This window comes from Acanthochromis polyacanthus, chromosome 12 (assembly GCF_021347895.1).
Source record: "Acanthochromis polyacanthus isolate Apoly-LR-REF ecotype Palm Island chromosome 12, KAUST_Apoly_ChrSc, whole genome shotgun sequence".
NCBI lineage: Eukaryota > Metazoa > Chordata > Actinopteri > Pomacentridae > Acanthochromis > Acanthochromis polyacanthus.
Window position 1 is genome coordinate 3,725,733 of NC_067124.1, and position 21,831 is coordinate 3,747,563.

A 21,831-nucleotide genomic window follows, 5' to 3' on the forward strand; every position below is an offset into this window, starting at 1 on the left:
ACTCTAGGGCAAATGCAGAATTGCAAATTAGCTAGTGGAAAAATCGAATTAATTGGCCATCCTCACAGGCTTCTTGTCAAAGTTTGGGCTGACGTGTCAACGATTCCCCTCCACGGTTCAGCTCCAAAACAGCCCTGCACAGTAGTGGAACCGAGGGGAGGGGGCAAAAAACAAAGGAGCAAAGCACAGCACTCCATAACAACAAAACTACCCTCTGTGTGTCAATTAAAAGGACACTTCAATCAGACCAAAACTTTCTGAGCTGACTCCTCCTAACCGCACAATAACTCTCACTTCGCCCTCTCAGCAATTTCACAATCAGTCGGTCTCAAATTAGAAGTCAGCATTTGCCTGTGGGGTTTCAAAAGCCCTCAAGTCAGAACAAAATCATTCCTGTGGCTTTTGGTTGTGCACAAAAACTAACAAATATTTTTTAAGATTTTGCAACATAAATGGAATTAAATAACATTCTTCAGTTTTTCCTACAATGAATTTGATAAATTCTGCATTTTTGAAATGAAAAACTAAATATTTGTTTTGGTTGAATTTAATTTTATGCATTTTATACGAGAGAGAAATGTTGAAATGGACGCGGTAAACGGCTTCAGTAATGCCTCTAATCAAAGATGCTGCTATGAGCTTTAAGCGTACAGGTCTGCTGCACCGAACACAGAGCCACAGCTGGATCCAACACGCCAACATTTGTCTTAACACACCATCTAGTGCTGGGAACATGCATTACATCTTCATATACTGCTCATTTTACACACGAATTTGAGTTTAAAAACCCCTCAATGCAAAGAGAAAAACTACAAACTTAATTACTTTGACATTATTAAGCTAGGTTTAGGGAGGATTGCTCATTTCCTCTCTGCCAGCGCTATACATTTCTAATTTATGGCAGTAGGGGAAAGAGAGAGAGAGAAAAAAGCATTTTATTTCCCCTTTTCTTCACTGTCAATATACAAAAACAGATTTAGTTTGGGTTCCAGTTTCCCTTATTAATGTTACTGTAGCTTATAATATTTGGATTATTCGGAGTAATCATCACAATACCCACCGCTGAATTAGACACATGTATTTACAATAGTTTTGAATTAAAGTTAACTTTGTTAGGCACAGAATGGAAACGGTAAACTGACACAGTGAGAGACCACCTGCACTTATCTTGTCTAGTACAGATGTCAGATTTACTCTAAAGTAATTAGTTGAAGGTTCTGTTTGGATTCAGTCATTGCTAACTGCTGTTTGTATAGCAGCATACCTGTGTTATATTTTAGGAAATGACCACAACATACAGCTGAGGTGCAAATTTGTTACCATCTGGTTAAATGATAAATATAAAACATAAAATGCTGATGCCCTGATACACCTTCTGCATGATGTGTGATCTGATGTGATAAAGCTGCTTCAGTCTGCCTCCGTGCTGCAGGGCTGCAGTCATTAAAGGCATTATGGAGGATGTTTTTTTTGTTTAATTTGTCTGATTCACATAAAATGAATATACTGACCTTTAGTGGACTTGTATGTATGGTCTCTAAAAGAATTAAAAAAAAAAAACTGTGGACATGGCAGGACCTGAAAAACATCAGCCAATCAACGCGCTCGGACCGAGGCGTTTGCTTTGCTCCCTTTCCTGTCAATCAAAAATCTTCCGCCTCAGGCCTAGTTACGTAGATTACGTACGCCTTGGATTTACGTGTTTTCTGTATGTGTTGCTTTGGTATAGCTTCGTAGTTAGCTGGCGACTTGTTTTGCTCATCTTTTTTTAAATAATGGCAGATAAAGATCCAGGGGGACCCAGCCGTAAAAGACAACTTCACGAGTCCTACACAAGTTTCTGGAGGGGGGCGTTTCTTCGTAAATGTTAAGAGGGGGGGAGGTTAGAGGGGGGTGAGGGAGAGGTTGTATGTGCGCATGCTACGTTCAAGGTTGTAGGAAATTACATCTCCTCTAATGCCTTTAAGTTTCTCGTTTTGGTGAACATGAGATCTCACAAATGCCTGAAGGGAATTTCTTCAAATTTGGCTGAAACATTCACTTCAGCTCAAGCATGAATGGATTAAATCTTTGTGGTCAGAGGTCAACGGGAAATCACACATGCACACACACAAAAAACATACTAACTTAAGAATTCATGTGGTAATTACGACAACATTTGACATAAATGTTTCACAATTAAAAAAGTGAACCTCAGTGTGACATCATAACGTTCTTCAAAAACACCGTTCTGGCCAGCATTCAGTGCTAGAACTCAGAAAAAGAAGAAGCGATGTGACTGTACTACACTTTGGTCAGATACTGTGTTGGTGACAGCAATCCTGAGTGATTTAAAAAAAAAAACACTTCTGTGCTGCTACGTTCCAGAGGTGTGTGAAACCTCCATGTTGTGAAATCTGTAGCTTTGTTGTAGCAGCATCCACATTTGGAGGACTGCCTTCTGTCATTTTTGTTTCTCTCACTTAACTTACACACTGCAAAATCTTCACTACACAAAGAAATATGGATGGACAAGGATGTAGATTGCAACTTGACTTAATTCTATGTATTTTGTTTACTTAGTGAAGCCCAGGTGTCATGTATTATCTGATATGGACATTTGTTTTGTGCCTCTGTCTGCAAGTCAAGCTTCTCATCTGTGATAATTATTTAACTAAAGCGGAAAAAAAAGAAAAAACAGCGGCAAAACACTGTAATATGCACTAAATTTTCCAGAATTATTGAGTTTTTTTAGCAATTAAAACCTAAATTAAAGTATTTCAAGCAACTAAAAACAATCTGTTAACATTTATGACAGCAAAAAGCACATGAAGATGTCCACAATAAGACTTCTACAAAATGCACAATAAGATGAACAGAATTCTCTTTATTTGCAAAAATAAATAGTGTAACTGTCTGTACAAGCAATGAGTATAGTGGACTACAAAATAAAGGCATCAGAGGAGAGCCCCAAACACTTCTGTACAAATTAAATGTGATTTAGTCTCAGTGTGTCTCCAGCTGTTTTTATAAGAGCCCCGTGTCCATATGGTTCATTCTGCAGATATAGAATATTGTCTGGGGTCAGTCTGCAACACAAGCTGGTAGTTTCTGAATTGTTTTTTGGACACCGCCCGTCTGTTGGTCAGAGCACAGAGCGGTATTTACATGCAAACATTAGCCACACTGCGCATGCGTTCTCAGGGTATACAAACACCCGAACACGGACCGCCAGCCTCACGTGGTCGCCACGACAACACACTATCTCCTCACAGAATGGAGACCTGCATGTGAAACAGAAAGAAATACAGAGCATGAAACACAAAGTACTGCCACTTAAAAAACTAAGACAGACGGCACAGAGGGCTATGTGTTTAGAAACAAGAAGAGAGAAACTATGAAGCTATCTACGATGGAGACAGGAGAGGGATGCTGGGAGTTTTGAGTTCACTTTCAAACTAAGGTAACTTGCCAGTTCAGGACACAGCAGAACACTTTCTGTTTAACTCTGTCATGTTCTAACAAAGAGGCTCGTAATGATGCTGACAGTAGATGTGTGAACGAGCATTTATTTCCTGCTGGTTCACTGTTAGGCTACAGAGTGTCCCTAAAGTCTGGGCATACAGGAAATCTGTCATTTTTTGCCTCCACAGATTAAATATGGCTATTATATTAAATACACACAACCAGTCAAAAGTTTGAACACACCTTCTCATTCAATGCTTTTTATGTATCTGTATTATTTTCTCTATTGTAGATTAATACTGAAGATGAACACCTTTTTGTTTACAACATAATTCCATAAGTATTCTTTTATAGTTTTGATGTCTTCAGTATTAATCTATAATGCAGAAAAAAATGAAATAAAAAAAACACTGAGTGAGAAGGTACACCCCCTGTCAAAAGTTTTAGGACACTTTCTCATTCAAATAAAGTAGAACCTGTCCTACAACTTTTGACAGGGGGTGTATCTACCAAATTTGGTACACATATGCAGCACATCAGGCTGAACAAAAAAGTCAGTGACAGCCACATTCCAAACCCAACAGGAAGTGAGCTATTTTGCGTTGAATGTCAGATTTTGCCCATTTTTCATTTTTTTCTAGAGCGAACTCCTCCTAGGGGGAAACTCCAATTCACCTCAAATTCAGCCAGTACATACAGGAGGCCTTAATGATCCAAAGTTATTAAAATCTTTTTCCAAAGTCAAAGGGCGTGTCCATGGCGGCCTCTGGAATTTTGATCCTTCGCCATGAAATTTCAAATGCTGTGTAAATGTCCTGAACATGCTCCAATCTGCCTGAAACTTTACATGTATGATCAGAGTCCTGCCCTGATCACATCCATGTGATGAAATACACCCCCTGTAAAGAGTTGTAGGACAGGTTCTACTTTATTTGAATGAGACAGTGTCCTAAAACTTTTGACGGCGGTGTATGTCCAAACTTTTGACTGGTAATGTATATTTGATTAATTATTGAATATATAACATTCAATATATCATAAAGTTAATATACTTAATAAAATGTTGTTAAAAATGTAATTTCTTGACAATATGTATTTCTACCTTTGTGTCCACACTCTAGGGACATCCTGTATATAGAACTAACATATTTGCTGGTCCCCATGGGGACGTTCTCGTCTCTTCTGTCCTCTACAGAGAGGTCAGAGTTCAGAAATCTGTGACGCTACACTGCTGCTGGTCCAGATCAGTCTGAAGCATTTTGCAAATTTGGGCAAAGTGGTGGTTTTGCCGTGCCGCTTTAGGCTTCAATCACGGCACTAAGCACCAAGTGCCTTCCAGAATTTGTTGATATTTTTGCACAGCTTCACTCACTGCTCTCATTTCACCATCACCTGTGTGGAGCTCAACAAGTTCCACATTCTACTTCCACTGTTCTTTCATATACGTTCAGCTGTAGGAACATGATGTGCAGTCTTCTTTATCTGACGTGAACGATGCAAAACACACAAACCAAAAGCTCCATCAAGTATAATGGTATTCAGTGGAATGCAAGAAGCCTCAAACAGAAACGGCCACCATGAAGTTTTTCCGTCTGAAAAACTGGGATTTTCAAACCCACTTCCAGCCCCACTCCTCAAACTGTGTTTAGAACTGTCTCACCTGAGGCAGGTGGCAAAGGCTCTACGAGCATTGCGGTGCAGGAAGTGTATAGGAAAGCCTTTGAAAGTGTGTCCATCTGGTACGGCCCTCCTCACTGCGTCCTGGAACTCCTCGTTGCCACAGGAGACGCCGGTACAGCGCTCCAGCTCATAGGCTGACAGGGCTGAGGACAGCAGGTAGGACAGGTGGTCGTCCCACACTGTCGCTAGATCCAGATCCTGGAGGAGACAGAAGCCCTCAGAGCTCAGTAGTTCTAATTACATGTTAAGACACAACACTGAACTATGGACTAATTGGCTAATAGCACTTTAAAGGGTGAGTTCATTAAAAGCACAAACAAACAGATTTTCTTACTTCCCTGACATTAACCAGCTACACTTGTTCACACTCATCTATTTTGTAGAATGTGTTGGTCAAATGCAGTTCATAATATAGCATGTGTATACAGAATATGGTATTATTGCAAGATGATAAGACAGACGGCTCACTTTTAGCTCATAACATCCAGAAACGCTGGCATATTTGGTCTATTAGTGAAGTCTTCTTTCCAGTGCAAATTCTAACCAAAATCTACAATAGAAAATTAATTACTCAGTAAGGAATTAGTCCATGTTGGTGTACATTACAGCTCATTACAATCAAAGCACAAATATATCAGTTTTCTAGATGTCTGTTAATCTGCGTTTTTCATCTGTTCTGTGGGACCATAGACCATGTTTAAGCCTCATATACACCACGATGCATTTATTTATTTACTAAACTTTAGTGTGTTTGTTTTAGTATTTTCAAAATTATCAGTGTTTCCAATCAGTTTATTAACGTGTGTAAAAATGGAACAGAAACAATAATGAACTGGCTTTTGGGTCAAAGTCTGGAAATTTCATGGAAATCCCTTAAAGGGATTCTCAGACATCCTGCTGACAAACACACAAAGAGTGTCTAATGAGGTACCTGAGGCAAAAACAAAACGCTCACTGTAGCTAAACAGTTTCTAAGATAATGCTGAGGGTTTTCTAGGAAAATACTGTTTTCTGAATTATGCCTTTTCTTCTTTTGGAACACTAAATCTGTCCAATCCAAAGATAAGAGCAGGATGTGTTCCCCTTTATGCACAACTGTTACTATTTTGAGAGTACCACCAGGGAAGTTATAGCTTGATCCCATAAAGTTTCAAGCAGTGTGTGTGTGTTACATGACTTATTAAGTATATAAAAAAGAATATAAATGGATCTGTGTGTTTTGAGGAAGGTTACATTGCAGTGATCTGCCATTTTTAATCTCTTCTGAGAAACCATAGATCAAGTTTAAGTCACATGCCTCGTGTACATCATGATTTATTTACTTTATTTACTAAACTTTAGTGGTATTTTGTTTATTATGTTGACAATTTTTGTGTGTGTATGAACAATCAACACGTATAGAAGCAGGTAGGTGGAAATGCATAGTTGTCACTGGTCACCATCCTCTCAGCAGGTTTTGTTCTCAACCATCATCTTAAAATGCCCAACACTCAAGCAGCCACATCCAGTGCAGCACTTTGTTGTACCTTCCTGTGCTCTGACACCAGGTAACGCATCTCCAGTTCCAGGTGGTTGCTGGCAGCAGCAGGATCCAGAGATGGGGCACAGAGAGGGGGCAGAGGGGGCAGAGAGGTGGTGGAGCCTGGGGCACAAACAGACTTCAGAGCCTCCTCACTCATCGCTTTCCACCGTGACTGATTCTGACGGGAAAAACACACAGTGACATTTAGGTGATGCTGTCATTTTGGTTTATTTTTTCCATTCACTTGGGCCAACTCCTCTGTGTCCACTTGGAGCTTTGTGCCTTGCTTTAGGGCAACATGACAGGACAAGGGCTGCTGATGAATGAAACTGTTAGAGATTCAATTTCCCTCCCCACAAACTGGCTGCTGGTCCAGCGATTGAAGATGGCAATCACCCAGCGAGCTGCGAGCCCACAGCTCTCTGCTCCAGGCTACCTTTGCCCTCTGTCTGACTTAAAATCATCACTATTTATTTGATTAGATTTCCTTCGCCGGCCAATCTGATATGCAGCTTAAATGATGATTTCCATACTGAATCTCATTTCAGCAAACACTAAACGTGAACACAATTCCAAAACAAATACAAACAGTATAATGATACATCAGAGCACTCTTCCAATAATAAAGTGTCCTAATAATTAAAAAATGCAGCAATGAACCATGAAATATAAGTGACACTTATTTAATAAGGCTGACAGCTGTCACCTTAGTCATCCTGTGACTGCGGTGAGGGAAACTATGAGGTGCATTATGCTTCTACCTGGAAGTCAAAGACACAGAGCTCCACAGCATCAGAGGGCTGGCAGTTGGCCAGGAAGGTCTGGTGGTTGAAGACACAGCCCACAGTGCGGTAGGGGGATGAGGGTTTGGGTGTAGGAGCCAGCGGTGGGGCATCTGGATCTATGGCCCGGTGCAGGTATCTGACCACACATATTTGGGAAATAAATAAATACATAAAGTCCAAATCAGTTCCATTACAAACATTAATTTGTTGTTTGGCACAATTAACATGGCACATAATGCAGAACTTGAAATGATCTTCTAACAAGTATATACTATAGATATAAAATAAAGTTAAATATTATTCACATATCCTCTAAGAATGTCACTGTGAGGACATTTATTCCATCTAGTGAAAAATCAAGCTGGGCTTCGTGGTTTGGAAGCGATGGAAAAACACTAAAATGTAATCAGTTGGTTCTTGGGTCAAAGCCTTGATGCCTAATTTCACTGAAATCCCTTGAAGGGATTCTGAGATATCCTGAAATATCTGAGACAAAAACAAAGAGCTCATTGTGGCTGAATGGATTCTTAGATGATGTTTGGTTTTGAAAGTTGCAAAACAACCAAAAATATATCAAATTTTAGAGGGTTTTCTAAGAAATTACTTTCTTCTAAAGTATAAGTTTTCTTCTTTTGCAACCTTTAAAGTGTCCAATCCAAAGATAAAACAGGATGCGTTCCCGTCTATGTTCAGCATGTTACTATGTAGACAGTACCAATGTGGAAGGTACAGTTTGAGCCTAAAGAATTTCAAGCAGTGTGTGTGTTATACTTATTAGGTATACAAAAATAAGAACAAAATGAACCTGTGTGCTGTCAGGCTCTCCCAAAAGGTGATGCTCCCGTCAGTACCGCGGGTCAGCACCCAGGCATGTGTAGCTCCTTTGGCTTTGGTGCCCACACACACATATGCATCCAGGCCAAAGCCCAGCAGGAGGCTGCACAGCAGGGTGGCGTGGTCCTCACAGTCGCCCTGGGGAGGACAGACAGCGAGCTCAGATCTACTGGGGAGAGCGATATGTAAAAATCACAATACTGACATCATGGGAGTCAAGTTTTATGTATATTAAAAGCAACAGGATTGTTTGTGGTTCAGTTTAAGCCAAATGCCTCTTTAGAGCAACAAAGTTACAACAGATCTTCCAGCCCTGGTTGACTTGTTGAAACAAACAGCCTCGAGTGAGCTCCACTCTCAAAGTATAATTAGATGTCGATGAAATATCAACTATAAGTGACTGGACCTATATTCAGATGCCAAAGTTTAAGTATTTACTGTTGTTCTTGGGGGCTGTGTAGAGTGAAAAAAATGATCATGAAACATCATGACTTAATTCCTGAAACATTATGATTTCATTGAAGAAATACTACAGTTTTATTAAAAAAATAATATAACTTTATTGCCAGGATTTTCCAACTTTATTGTCAAACCACTACAACTTTATTTCCGTATATCGATACTTTTTTCCAAAATAAATTCTTCACAAATTCTGTCAAATTCATATTTTTTAACTTTAATCCTGAATTACTGTAACTGTATTCCCAAATTAGTATGTTTTTATTCACAAAATATGACTTTATCCTCTAAATATTGCAACTTCTGTCCTGAAAACTCAATACAAATTTATTCTTGAAATATTACAACTTTAACCTCAACATATTACTGCGTAACTGCCATGATTTTACAACAGTTCTCTTGAAAATATTACTTCATGATTAAAATATTTTATTGCAATCCAAATTCAGCCCAAGCTTTCTGATGTATGACAGCTGGCTTCTTCATTTCCAGTGTTTATTCCACAATAGAATCTCAAAAAAAATCTGTAAAAGCCGTTATAAGAATATTTGTAAGTTTGACCTTTCTATTGGGACAAATTCATCATTTATACTATGATGGTCTGTGACTTATCCCATTCCCATATTTTGGCAGAACGAATGCTGTTTTCACACCATCCTTGACTAATTCATCATGTCACTGCAACAGTCTGTTTCAACAGAATACAATATCCTGTTGTTGCTGCACTGTTAGCCTTTCTCAGAAGTGTTGAACACACACAAGAAAAGTCCACTGGAAAGGAAATAAGCTCTGCAGTCATCAAATTGTCCATGACAGTAAGCAACTCTTATTTCACTCATACAACTTTTCCGGTAAAGAGACCTGAGCTGAGCGGGAGACTGCTGCTGCAGCGTGCTGGCTCAGGCTACGGGCAAGTCAGAATGATAGATGTTCCCCAGAAGTGCTAATATGGACGGCAGGATCGGAACAGGCTGGGGACTGATGAGGCTAAATTAATTTTCCCTGGAATGAAACTCATAAATCACAGCTGACAAGGGCCACTTTGTGAGAGTTGTGTTGTGTCTGTCTTGCCAGCCGCTCACAGAGGAGAGGCAGGGAACATTTATCCTGTGGTGGTCTGGGAAATTCCCCACTATCTAGTTGAGAGATGAAAATGCATCAGTCAGTCACCATGTAACAAATCCTCCTTTCTCAGAAATGACACAGTCAGCCTTACTCAGAAACGGAGTTAGTGTAAACACAGCTGAACCAAGTTTATGTGATGCTCTCTGACTGTGGAGCAAAACTTTACTTTTTAGGGCAACACAGCAGAAAGCTGTGACATGATTTGAACCATACATTGTAGCCAGAAGGAGCCAGCAGAGGTTGTATGAGGATGACGTCTTCACAGTTTATTCTGTAATGCAGCGATCATTTAATTCACTCTAAATGACTTATGGTTCTTTCTACTAGGGATGCCCAGTGTCAGCTTTTTCACTCATGATACCAAGTACTGATCTAATACTAGTCTTCTTTAAAATCTGTATTCAAATCCCAGTAAAACCTACTGGAATATTTTTAACATAAGGTAATGTACTCCTTGCTCTCTTTTGATTGAGCAATTCAATTATTTTTTAAATCATAAAATCCCTGAGACAAAAACTGTGCTTTCAATCTGCCAAATAAGGAAAATGGTCACACAATTAATAAAGTCTGTGTCAACGTTGATACCAAAGCAGCCTATCATGCTGAGTTCTTCCTGTTGTTGTGCTTACGTTCCACAGATTTTCTGCTCACTTTGCTTGTAATCTTGTTTGTTAGAACAACTCCTGATGTCACATCATGCAGATAAAAAAAACTGTTGTCTAACTGGGTTGACTGGTTGGTTGTGTGTGTCTCATCGTGGACAATTTGGCAGCAAGTCTGGAGTAGCTAAAACTGCATGATCTGATAATAATGGCAAGAAAGATATTGAGTCGTATCAAACTGCCAAAAGTGTGTTGTCGATTTAAGTTAAGTTTCCGACTGCAGATGGGAACTCATGTTTTTATGCACTGTACTGATAAAGAACTTTATAATTTACCTTCTTTAGTAGTTGCTTTTTTTTACAGTGTTATCCTTGAAGACACATATGTGTAACTTGAACACAGCACATTATGAACCAAACATTTGTTGTTTTTGCAAACTGAACTGTTTTGGTGATCGTATCACCCGCTCTTAAACTCGGAAATGATTGTCCTTATTAGCATTATAGCACCGTAAGATATGTCTTAAAGTGTTTACAAAGTCTTACAGGGCAAAGAAAATATTCTACTTATAATAAGTAAAGTACAGCCTTGTGATGAGAGGGGGCAAATGGACGGTTTGGATGTCTGTCTTGCACTTACTTAAAAACAGTGTCACAAACAATATACTAAATCACACAACGAAATAGCACAGTAGACACTTCTTGAGACATCTTGCTTGACTTGTCAGAAAAAGTGTAGCTCAAGGTCAAAACTATATTTCTATCCTTAGATCTATGGGATTTCAAAATATAAACAGTTTTATAAAACGTTACTGTGAGTTTGAATGTTCGGTCTGAACTCTCAGAGACCTGGAGAAAAACTGAGCCAGTTGAGTGACATTCACCTGACTCTGTCCTGAATAATAGGAATCTAGCAGCACAGGAAGTGCATTGTCTTCACCAAATGAACCCATTCCAGCTGTGGTTGACAAGCAGCCGGAAACTTCTCTTTACCTTCCCTCTGCAGAGGAAAGCCATTAACGTGCACCACTGCTCCTGCTTGCCTCCTCCGCCCACCACTGGGGCCTTCTCATGGGCCAGCAGGCTGACGAATCGGGCCGCCTGTCGGGGGCTCTCCAGGAGGCGTCCTGCCCGGAGAACACGTACATTGGAACACACTGGTCTGTTTACGCCATTCTCATCCTGCAGAGCGTGCAGACATACAATCAGAGGTACCGTGATAATATAAGCAGTCTGATAAACTAGTCAGGAATGTAGGAGATCTTCCCTCCTAAACCCCTAATGACACAAACTGGTGTATCAGTAGCAGTTAAGCTTTACTAACAAGCTTCCTAATCAGTGCATGTGAACCCTCTGCTTTTCATTCCACAGCAATAAAAGAGGCAAGAGTCTGGTTTTAAAGAAGAGAAAAATGTCTTTGAATATAAGCAAAACTGTGCCATCATGTTTTCTTCCACTGTAGAACGCAGACAAACCTGCGCAAAGATCTTGACCAGTTTGGACTGGTGTGATGGTCTGATCTCCAGGAATTCCCTCCACCACTGTTTGGCATAAACCAGGAAGAGCCGCTCCTTCTCTGCCGTCCTCTGTCTCTCCAACGATTGCTGAATGAGAATCAAACCATGACATCAGTTCCTCAATAAAGCGCTTTGATGCTTCTATTACAGCACTGCCTTTGGATCACACTTTGAGGACGATGGATTCTTCGCAGCATTAATGGAATTCTGTTGTAATGATTCACTATTAGTTCACATTAAGCCGATTCATGAATAATGAAGCAGACAGACAGATAAAGAGACTCTGGTGTGCAAACCTGTGTGCTGATGATGTCGGCGCTCAGAGTCTCTGTTAGAGGAGGGTACAGCTCCAGGCTCACAGTCAAAACACCAGCTGGAACTTTGCATTCACTTCCTGGTGACACACAAACTCAGAACTTGAGCATATACAGTGCCTTGTGAAAGTATTCGGCCCCCTTGAACTTTTCAACCTTTCGCCACATTTCAGGTTTCAAACATAAAGATATAAAATTTTAATTTTTTGTCAAGAATCAACAACAAGTGGGACACAATTGTGAAGTGGAACGAAATTTATTGGATATTTTAAACTTGTCGGTCCCAACTCACTCGGGCAGGCCGAACCGGCCGCGCGGAATTCGGCCGTCGCCTGGGATCGATCCGGCGACCTCTGTCTGTACAATTGAGAGAGATGGCCTGGCGGCCATCCTTCGCAATTGTCCTTCGACCTTCAAAAAAATCCTGGATCCAGACGGTGATCCGGATCACCTCCAAAATCTAATCGATTGTTACTTTTGCTCTTCCGGACATCCTGTAAAAATTTGGTGAAAATCCGTCCATGACTTTTTGAGTTATACTGTTAACAGACAAACAGACACAGACACACACACGGACAGACAGACAAACAAACTGCAGTGATTACATTACCTCCTGGCGGAGGTAATTAACCGTAATGAATGGAAACAACACCGTCCAACAACGACGGACGGTGGAAGGAATACTTCGAGGATCTCCTCAATCCCGCCGTCACGTCTTCCGGAGAGGAAGCAGAGACTGATGATGCCGGGGGAGACTCGCCCATCACCCGGGCTGAAGTCACTGAGGTGGTTCACAAGCTACCCGGTGGCAAGGCTCCGGGGGTGGATGAGATCCGTCCTGAGTATCTGAAGTCTCTGGATGTTGTGGGACTGTCCTGGTTGACACGTCTCTGCAGCATCGCGTGGCGGTCGGGGACGGTACCTCTGGACTGGCAGACCGGGGCGGTGGTCCCTCTGTATAAGAAGGGGGACCGGAGGGTGTGTTCCAACTATAGGGGAATCACACTTCTCAGCCTCCCTGGTAAAGTCTATTCCAGGGTACTGGAGAGGAGAATCCGGCCGATAGTCGAACCTCGGATTCAGGAGGAGCAGTGTGGTTTTCGTCCTGGTCGCGGAACACTGGACCAGCTCTATACCCTCCAGCAGATCCTCGAGGGTTCATGGGAGTTCGCCCAACCAGTCCACATGTGTTTCGTGGACTTGGAGAAGGCGTTTGACCGTGTCCCTCGGGGTGTCTTGTGGAGGGTTCTGGGGGAATATGGGGTTCGGGGCCCTTTGTTAAGGGCGGTCCGATCCCTGTATGACCACAGTAGGAGTTTGGTCCGTATAGCCGGCAGTAAGTCGGACCTGTTCCCGGTGCGCGTCGGTCTCCGCCAGGGCTGCCCTTTGTCTCCGGTTCTGTTCGTTATCTTTATGGACAGAATTTCTAGGCGCAGTCAGGGGCCGGAAGGAGTCCGGTTCGGGAACCACAGGATCTCGTCTCTGCTGTTTGCAGATGACGTTGTCCTGTTGGCTTCATCGAATCAGGACCTTCAGTGCGCACTGGGGCGGTTCGCAGCCGAGTGTGAAGCGGCCGGGATGGGGATCAGCTCCTCCAAATCCGAGGCCATGGTTCTCGACCGGAAAAAGGTACTTTGCCCCCTTCAGGTCGGTGGGGTGTCCCTCCCCCAAGTGGAGGAGTTCAGGTATCTCGGGGTCTTGTTCACGAGTGGGGGGCGGATGGAGCGAGAGATTGACAGACGGATCGGTGCAGCGTCTGCAGTGATGCGGGCGTTGTATCGGACTGTTGTGGGGAAGAAGGAGCTGAGTCAGAAGGCAAAGCTCTCGATTTACCGGTCGATCTACGTTCCCACCCTCACCTATGGTCATGAAAACTGGATCATGACCGAAAGGACAAGATCGCGGATACAAGCGGCCGAAATGAGTTTCCTCCGCAGGGTGGCTGGGCGCTCCCTTAGAGATAGGGTGAGGAGCTCGGTCACCCGGGAGGAGCTCGGAGTAGACCCGCTGCTCCTCCGCATTGAGAGGAGCCAGCTTAGGTGGCTTGGGCATCTGTTTCGGATGCCCCCTGGACGCCTCCCTCGGGAGGTGTTCCAGGCACGTCCCACTGGGAGGAGACCCCGGGGAAGACCTAGGACACGCTGGAGGGACTATGTCTCTCGGCTGGCCTGGGAACGCCTCGGGATCCCCCAGACAGTTTGGAGGAGGTGTGCGTGGATCGGGAGGTCTGGACATCACTGCTGAGAGAGCTGCCCCCGCGACCCGACCTCGGATGAAGCGGAAGAAGATGGATGGATGGATGGATGGAATGGAAACAATAAAACATCAAAAATATCACAGTAAATTCTGAACACCTGGACAGGCCTGTAGGGGTGAATATCTGCCTTCTTCTAATGTGATTTATGGTTCAAAATGATTCATATTCATGTCATGGTTTAATTAGTGCTAAGAAGCCAGAGAATAGTTCCCCTGATAGCAGAATGCTGAGGTGCAGTCATACCATTCTACATGTTTAGCTATAAGACTAGAGGATATGTAATGAATGCTAACGCTCAGAAAGCACATATTATATCTGCATTATGACCTTTTATATCCAAGCCTCTGCAATAGATTTCTGTTGTTTTGACTCCTGTGGGCCTTTAAGCCTTTGGTGTGGTTAGAAGTTGGTTCAGTGTCAAAAGTTCAGTGAATAATGATTCCTATGTCTGCTGAAAACTACATTATATCAGTTTCTAAATCTTCTATCACAAATGTATTGGCAGCTTATATTTGCTCATACACAGAAATATGAATAAATAATTTGCAAAAGTTGTAAAAGGAGACTGATTGTTTTGAAAACAAAACATTCTGGAGAGATTTTTAATCTAAAATGAACATCCTGTACGATAAACAGCCAGTGCGATAAACAGCCAGTGTGTCAAAATAAACAGCCAGTGTGTCAAAATAAACAGCCAGTGTGTCAAAATAAACAGCCAGTGTGTCAAAATAAACAAGCAGTGCGATAAAATAAACAGCCAGTGTGATAAAATAAACAAGCAGTGCGATTAAAATAAACAGCCAGTGTGATAAAATAAACAGCCAATGCGATGCAACAAACAGCCAGTGTGATAAAATAAACAGCCAGTGCGATAAAATAAACAGCCAGTGCGATAAAATAAACAAGCAGTGCGATTAAAATAAACAGCCAGTGTGATAAAATAAACAGCCAGTGCGATAAAATAAACAGCCAGTGCGATAAAATAAACAACCAGTGCGATAAAATAAACAAGCAGTGCGATTAAAATAAACAGCCAGTGTGATAAAATAAACAGCCAGTGTGATAAAATAAACAGCCAGTGCGATAAAATAAACAACCAGTGCAATAAAATAAACAACCAGTGCGATAAAATAAACAGCCAGTGCCTCAAAATAAACAACCAGTGCCATAAAATAAACAGCCAGTGCGTAAAAATAAACAACCAGTGTGATAAAATAAACAACCAGTGCGATAAAATAAACAGCCAGTGCGATAAAATAAACAACCAGTGCGATAAAATAAACAGCCAGTGCCTCAAAATAAACAACCAGTGCCATAAAATAAACAGCCAGTGCGTAAAAATAAACAACCAGTGTGATAAAATAAACAACCAGTGCCATAAAATAAACAGCCAGTGCGATAAAATAAACAACCAGTGCGATAAAATAAACAGCCAGTGCCTCAAAATAAACAAGCAGTGCGATAAAATAAACAGCCAGTGTGATGCAACAAACAGCCAGTGCGATAAAATAAACAACCAGTGCGTCAAAATAAACAGACAGTGCAATAAAATAAACAACCAGTGCGATAAAATAAACAACCAGTGCGATAAAATAAACAACCAGTGCGATAAAATAAACAGCCAGTGCGATAAAATAAACAACTAGAAAAGCACTCGGAGAGCGCAGACCTCCGCCAGGCCATCTGTCTGTCTGTTAACAGCATAACTCAAAAAGTCATGGATGGATTGTATTGAGTTTCAACAGTTTGCGCAGAAAGCATAACATGCATGTACAGTGTAACAGCACAGTGTTTTGCACGCGGCTCCGCCGCACGCACGTAGAGTTGGGCGCCTGTGTGACGGTACCGTACGCGTCGCCGCCGCTTCGTTTCGTCGGTCCCGACTCGCACGGGAAGCCCGAACCTGCCGCGGGGGATTAGGCCGTACACTTTGAGATTTGCATAAGCAATTTGCTAAATGTCTGAAACTGCAAACGCGATTATACAAACACTATACGCCGATGGAAAGCTTAGATTATCATGAATCCGCCGGTATAAACCACTTTCAGATGTGATTACCACAGCGGGTAATATAAACACATTTGTCCGACAAACAACGAATATCCACCCATCCGTTCTCTATTCACGGCTTCAACGTACACAGCGCGACTCACATTTCAGGGTTCATTATTACACACAGATGAAAATATTCCACAAAAAAACGGCCATAATCCAACCTTGGACATCCAGACGAAACAAGCCAGTAAACTATTTTGTCCAAAACATGTCTTGAAGTCGGTATATACTCCACGAATAGGTCGTTTCGAGGAAATGCACCTCGCGATGCGCGTCCAATATTCCCTGTATTTCTCGTCATATTTTTATTTACAAATAGAATATTAGCAATTTTTTGTACTGAAAATGGCTGGAATTGACTGCAGCTTATGATGTCTATAATTATCTGAAATGTTGAGGGCTAGCTACTTAGCTTAGGCTAGTGCTAGCTGTGCTTCCCACAAAAAGTCAGGGGTCTTTCTACTCACACTGCTATTTTTAAACATTCCTAAACTCAATACTGAACAAACAAGTCTCCCTTCTCTCCTCCCTTTCGTTCTGCTAACTACTATGTTGTAATCAGCAGCATTGTCCTCATTATTGTTAGCACCTCATACCCTTGGGCCAAGGGTGGGTAGAGCTCATTTACAGGTATCTGAGTCTTAGTTTTGCTAATGCACATCTAACTAATATACATACACTACTTCCACTTGAAATTGAAAGGTGTAATGGCTCACCCCGTTAGCTTAACATTAGCTTAGCATAGCGCAGCTGGTGTAGCCGTATCTTACAAGGCATTTATCATTCTGACATTGACCTGTATGCACAAAAACATATAAATATAAGCATACCTCAAAGAAAACGTATGAGTCCAGGCTTTTATAAGTCTTCATCTTCTCCATTGTGTGGATGTCTGGGCTGTTGATAAGGTACTCGTAAATGGAGTGCCATTGAAGATCTGGCCACCTAGTAGGGTCGTTTTCCCATGAAACCAGAGGAATTTGGTACGGACATAACTGCAAACCAACCAGTTCTATTTTTTCTTTATACCGTAGCTTGGCTTTTGGCTCAAGATTTCCGAAATAATCAGCAGACATTTTTCTCCGGGTCAAAACTGCGCGGTTTCGGCGGTCAAATCGCGGTTGCTAAGGACTTTGTTGCCCCCTCTTTTAATGGCGGCGTGCGTTGCTAAGGAAGGTATGGTCACGTGTCCCAGACTCTGACGTCATTGCGAAAAGGTCTATCGTCCTTCGACCTTCAAAAAAATCCTGGATCGAGACGGTGATCCGGATCACCTCCAAAATCTAATCGATTGTTACTTTTGCTCTTCCGGACATCCTGTAAAAATTTGGTGAAAATCCGTCCATTACTGTTTGAGTTATGCTGTTAACAGACAAACAGACACAGACACAGACACACACACAGACACAGACACGGACAGACAGACAGACAGACACGGACAGACAGACAGACAGACAGACAGACAGACAGACAGACAGACAAACAAACTCCGGTGATTACATAACCTCCTGGCTGAGGTAATTAGGGACTACCATTATAGGCTAAGATAAAGCTTTATAAGCCTCAGGGTGAAAGCTCCAAGAGGATCTTTTTATAAATTAACTGAAATAGCTTAGTCATTTTTAACTGCATTAATAATTATAATGCAGTGACACAATGCACAACATTTTGAAATGGATAATTTCTTAGAATGGCTGCTTTTACTCAACTAAGATGACAAATACAGAATTTAAATAAAATATTGTCCCTTTTAATGGTATTTTTAATGCATGATAGATAAAGCTGAAAATGATAAATAAAGCTAAATGAGCTCTTTATCCTCTAGTATACATACAATCACACAATGTAGACTATGATAATTGCAAACTGTTTCCACAATAGTGCATTTTTTTGAATGGTGTCTCAAAAATTATTACAAATACTGTATGTGTGAATAATCGAAGTCATAGATCAACTTATTTAAGAAGATTTAACAGTCTCTCCAAAGAGGAAAAGTCATTGTTTTGCTTGTAACATTATATTTTATGTAACACACAACTGTGATACTAGGCTCCACTAATGAGCTGTATTCATAATTCTTGATTATATAAAAATTCTTTAGAACCTATCACATCAGCAGAATAACTGTTGCTCACCGACTCCCATCAGCTCTACAGCAAAACACGTCTTGCCAGTGGGTGAGGTGAGAACTGTCCTCCAGTCCAGGAAGTAGGACGAGACCAGCGTTGTCTCACTGGAGGTGTCTGTCTTGATTAACACAAAGTGAACTGGATCACACATAGACAGCATGGCAGTCGCATCCGCCATCTTACTGCCTTCTCCTGCAAAGCCAAAAGTAATTTAAAAATTAGGTTAAACAGTTTAACAACAGTTAATTCTGACAGACAGCAGCAGTGGTGCTTGACGTACCGATGCCATCCTTGTGGATCTCTAAGAGGAAGCCCTCCTTCAGGTCAGGTTCGCAGGCACAGGGCACAGGTTTTGATCGAAACCTCTGGTTGCGGAAATGTAGGTAGAGTGTAAATGTTGAACACACCTGACCAGGAAAAGGCTCCGGTTCCTGTAGGTGCTCCAGAAAGGCCTTACCTCCAAGCATTTGGAGATACAAGTACCGCCTTGATGGGTCTATGTTGGCTGAGAGTAAAAACAGAATGCCTTTTATTTAACAGACACAGCTTTGGAGATAGAATATAGGTGTACTATTCTGTCAGTTTGTCTGGGCTGTTAAATGATGTTTCTTACTTTTCTTCAGCTGAGTAATATCTTTGTCTATAAAGTGAGTAGCAGGTTTTGGAGGAGATCCTGTTTCTGCATTTGTGTCTGTCTCCTAGCAAGGACAGAAAAAAATGAATTATTTACCAATTTAGAGATGTTGACAGAGCAGATACAAAGAATAAAATGTGAGTTTTCTTTGCATTCTTAATCGATTAAAAGGGCTGTTATCAATAACATCAACTGCTTAGAAAAAGGCTGTTCAAGTTTTGAACTGACTGAATTAAAATTAACTCCTACATCAAGACTCATCAACTTTACAGATCTGACACTCCTGTAAAAGTGGCCACCTGGGTAAAATGGAGGTCTTTCATCACATCATCTATGATGCCTCTACGCTGCAGAGCATGTAGGAAATCTGTTTCAGACAGAGACCGATGAGTCGAGTCTTTATCATCCCTCACAGTCTCAGCCAACACCTCTCGGATCTTCCCATGGATGTCGATCTAACAACAAGAAAGGGGATAAAGTGACACGGATATTTCTTTCTTCACCCAAACAACAGCCATACCTGTTATATAATCATAATAAAAACAACAACAACAACAACACTAATAATCTTTTTTAGAGCACATTTCAAAATCCAACTCGCAAAGTGTTTGAAGATAGAAAACACAAGTCATGAAATCAACAGGAAGTGAAGGACCAATAATAAAATGATGTTTAAAAAAATCCACACAGTGCTAGAAAAGGTAAAAACATTATTGAAAGAAATAAAGACAGTTCAAAGGAACTTAAAACTCAAAGTGAATCAGAAAAGGCCCTGACAAATCTAAATGAGAAAGTAATCCCATCAAGAGATATTTCAACACCAGTGGACCTACAGGAGGTTTTATCCAAAGAAACACAGGTTTAGAACACTGTTAACTGAGCTTCACCAATAAGGTTTTCACTACTTTCCTCCTCTTGTAACGATATCAGTACATAATTTCTACAAATTATAGCTAAGCATGCTTTTCAGACATCAGGATGTTCTACTCATGTGATCTACAGTACAATCTGCCAACAGATCTGTGGAGGTCAGTTGGTCTCACATTGGCTTGTATAGGCGGATAACAGTTAAGTAGCCTACAGCGGGTAGTCACGAATTCTTTAAACATAACCGATATAGCTAGCACAGTCGATCCTACTAACAGACACGGCTTAATGACGCCAGATCGTAAAAAGTGATTTCTCATATGTGCTTTTGTCAACAAGGAAATAGCTATCATTCAGTATTTTTTATTCTATTGTACATAGTGGGCCTTTTTAGATTTTTTTATATATAGCTGGGAGTCATCAATCACAGTTTCGCTGTGTGGAAACACAATGACAATCAAGATTCTTGATTCTATCATTTGGCTTTACTTTGAAACGCAGTTAGCATTGGCGACACAACAACTTTCCCCTCGTCATAAACATAGGCGTACCTAATAAACCATTTAACTTAGGCATTACGGCATGCAAATGGACACTGTTTACACCATGTGCTGATTTAAAAGCTTTCTAGTTTGCTCACCTTGAGCAGATGATTGTGAATGATTTGCTTCAGTTCGGAAGCTTTCTCTGGAGGTAGAGACATTATTGCCGAGTAGCTCCAGTCAGGTTAAGACAAAACAGCTAGCCAGGTTGGTAAAGAGACACTGTTAAGAGCAATAAACAACTATACTTTCTTGTTTGGGCTATATCTAAAAGTTCTAGACCTCTGTCGTCTCTCACACTAGCAAATTTCTTGTCTTGACAGCATAACAGCTGCCAGTTTAAACTGTGGCGGAAAAGCAAGCGGGAATACGTCTCCGTTAGTGCCTGACACAGTCCTTCGTGTAAATCCAATACCTCAACATTTCAGATCAAAAACTAAATTATTTATGTGGAAATCGATGTCACTGGCGATATACTTAATTATAGTGCACGTTTAATTTACTATTATTTTCTTTTTGTTGAAAGATATTTACAATTTTATTCAGGGCTTTTGTTGGTCGCCCTAATTCCGTCACGGTCGGCGACGAACATCAAAGGACCCTTAATAGTGTGAATTGTAGTTTGAGTCAGAATTGATGCTTCCATCTACTATTTTACCGTCACCTCAGACAATTTTACATTAGGGTAATTTAGATTTCATTTAACCTCACCTATCTTGTAGCATGCATGCATATATTCATGGCTCTTTAGAAAGAAAAGGAATCTTCATATATTTTTTTAAATGAATAGCTTTAGAAAATAAATACAGCACTTCCTACCCCTCTCTACACATCATTCCAGACAAGAGAAAATTAAATTACTAAGCAGTCAATACGAGCAGGGCTTCTTCTTGAAATATTGAATCAATTCCTGGAATCCACAGTGAGAGGCCTCCAGTCTGGCTGCATTGATTGAGTTCATGGTCAGAATGAAATTATGACTGTAACAGCACAGCAGTGGAGGGCTGGGGAGAGCTGTGGGTGGGCTTTCCTTCCTGTACAGCTGCTTTGCCAACATCAAGTTTAA

The 21,831-nt window shown here is 41.2% G+C and overlaps 1 protein-coding gene across 1 annotated transcript; it reads right to left on the minus strand.

Annotated features, from left to right (window-relative positions):
• Window positions 1–2,846: 2,846 nt before the first annotated feature.
• Window positions 2,847–21,131, minus strand: cep76 (centrosomal protein 76). The gene is made up of 13 exons (XM_051956417.1): window positions 20,864–21,131; window positions 19,656–19,811; window positions 19,336–19,420; window positions 19,003–19,227; window positions 18,729–18,914; window positions 12,264–12,361; window positions 11,926–12,054; window positions 11,444–11,632; window positions 8,237–8,403; window positions 7,408–7,567; window positions 6,651–6,824; window positions 5,105–5,322; window positions 2,847–3,263 (listed from the first exon to the last, which is right to left on the minus strand). Exons 1-13 carry the CDS (start codon window positions 20,924–20,926, stop codon window positions 3,125–3,127), a joined length of 1,989 nt encoding a protein of 662 aa, XP_051812377.1. The 5' UTR covers window positions 20,927–21,131; the 3' UTR covers window positions 2,847–3,124.
• Window positions 21,132–21,831: the final 700 nt, after the last annotated feature.

What these genes read in the sequence shown, in the direction of transcription:
- cep76 (XM_051956417.1), bottom strand. Translation starts at nt 20,926, where the DNA reads ATGTCTCTACCTCCAGAGAAAGCTTCCGAACTGAAGCAAATCATTCAC. An exon ending in TGTAGAGCTGATGGGAGTCG is followed by an intron (nt 12,362 to 18,728) that starts GTGAGCAACAGT and finishes GTGTGTCACCAG; the next exon opens with GAAGTGAATGCAAAGTTCCA. An exon ending in GAGAGCCTGACAGCACACAG is followed by an intron (nt 7,568 to 8,236) that starts GTTCATTTTGTT and finishes ATGTGTGGTCAG; the next exon opens with ATACCTGCACCGGGCCATAG.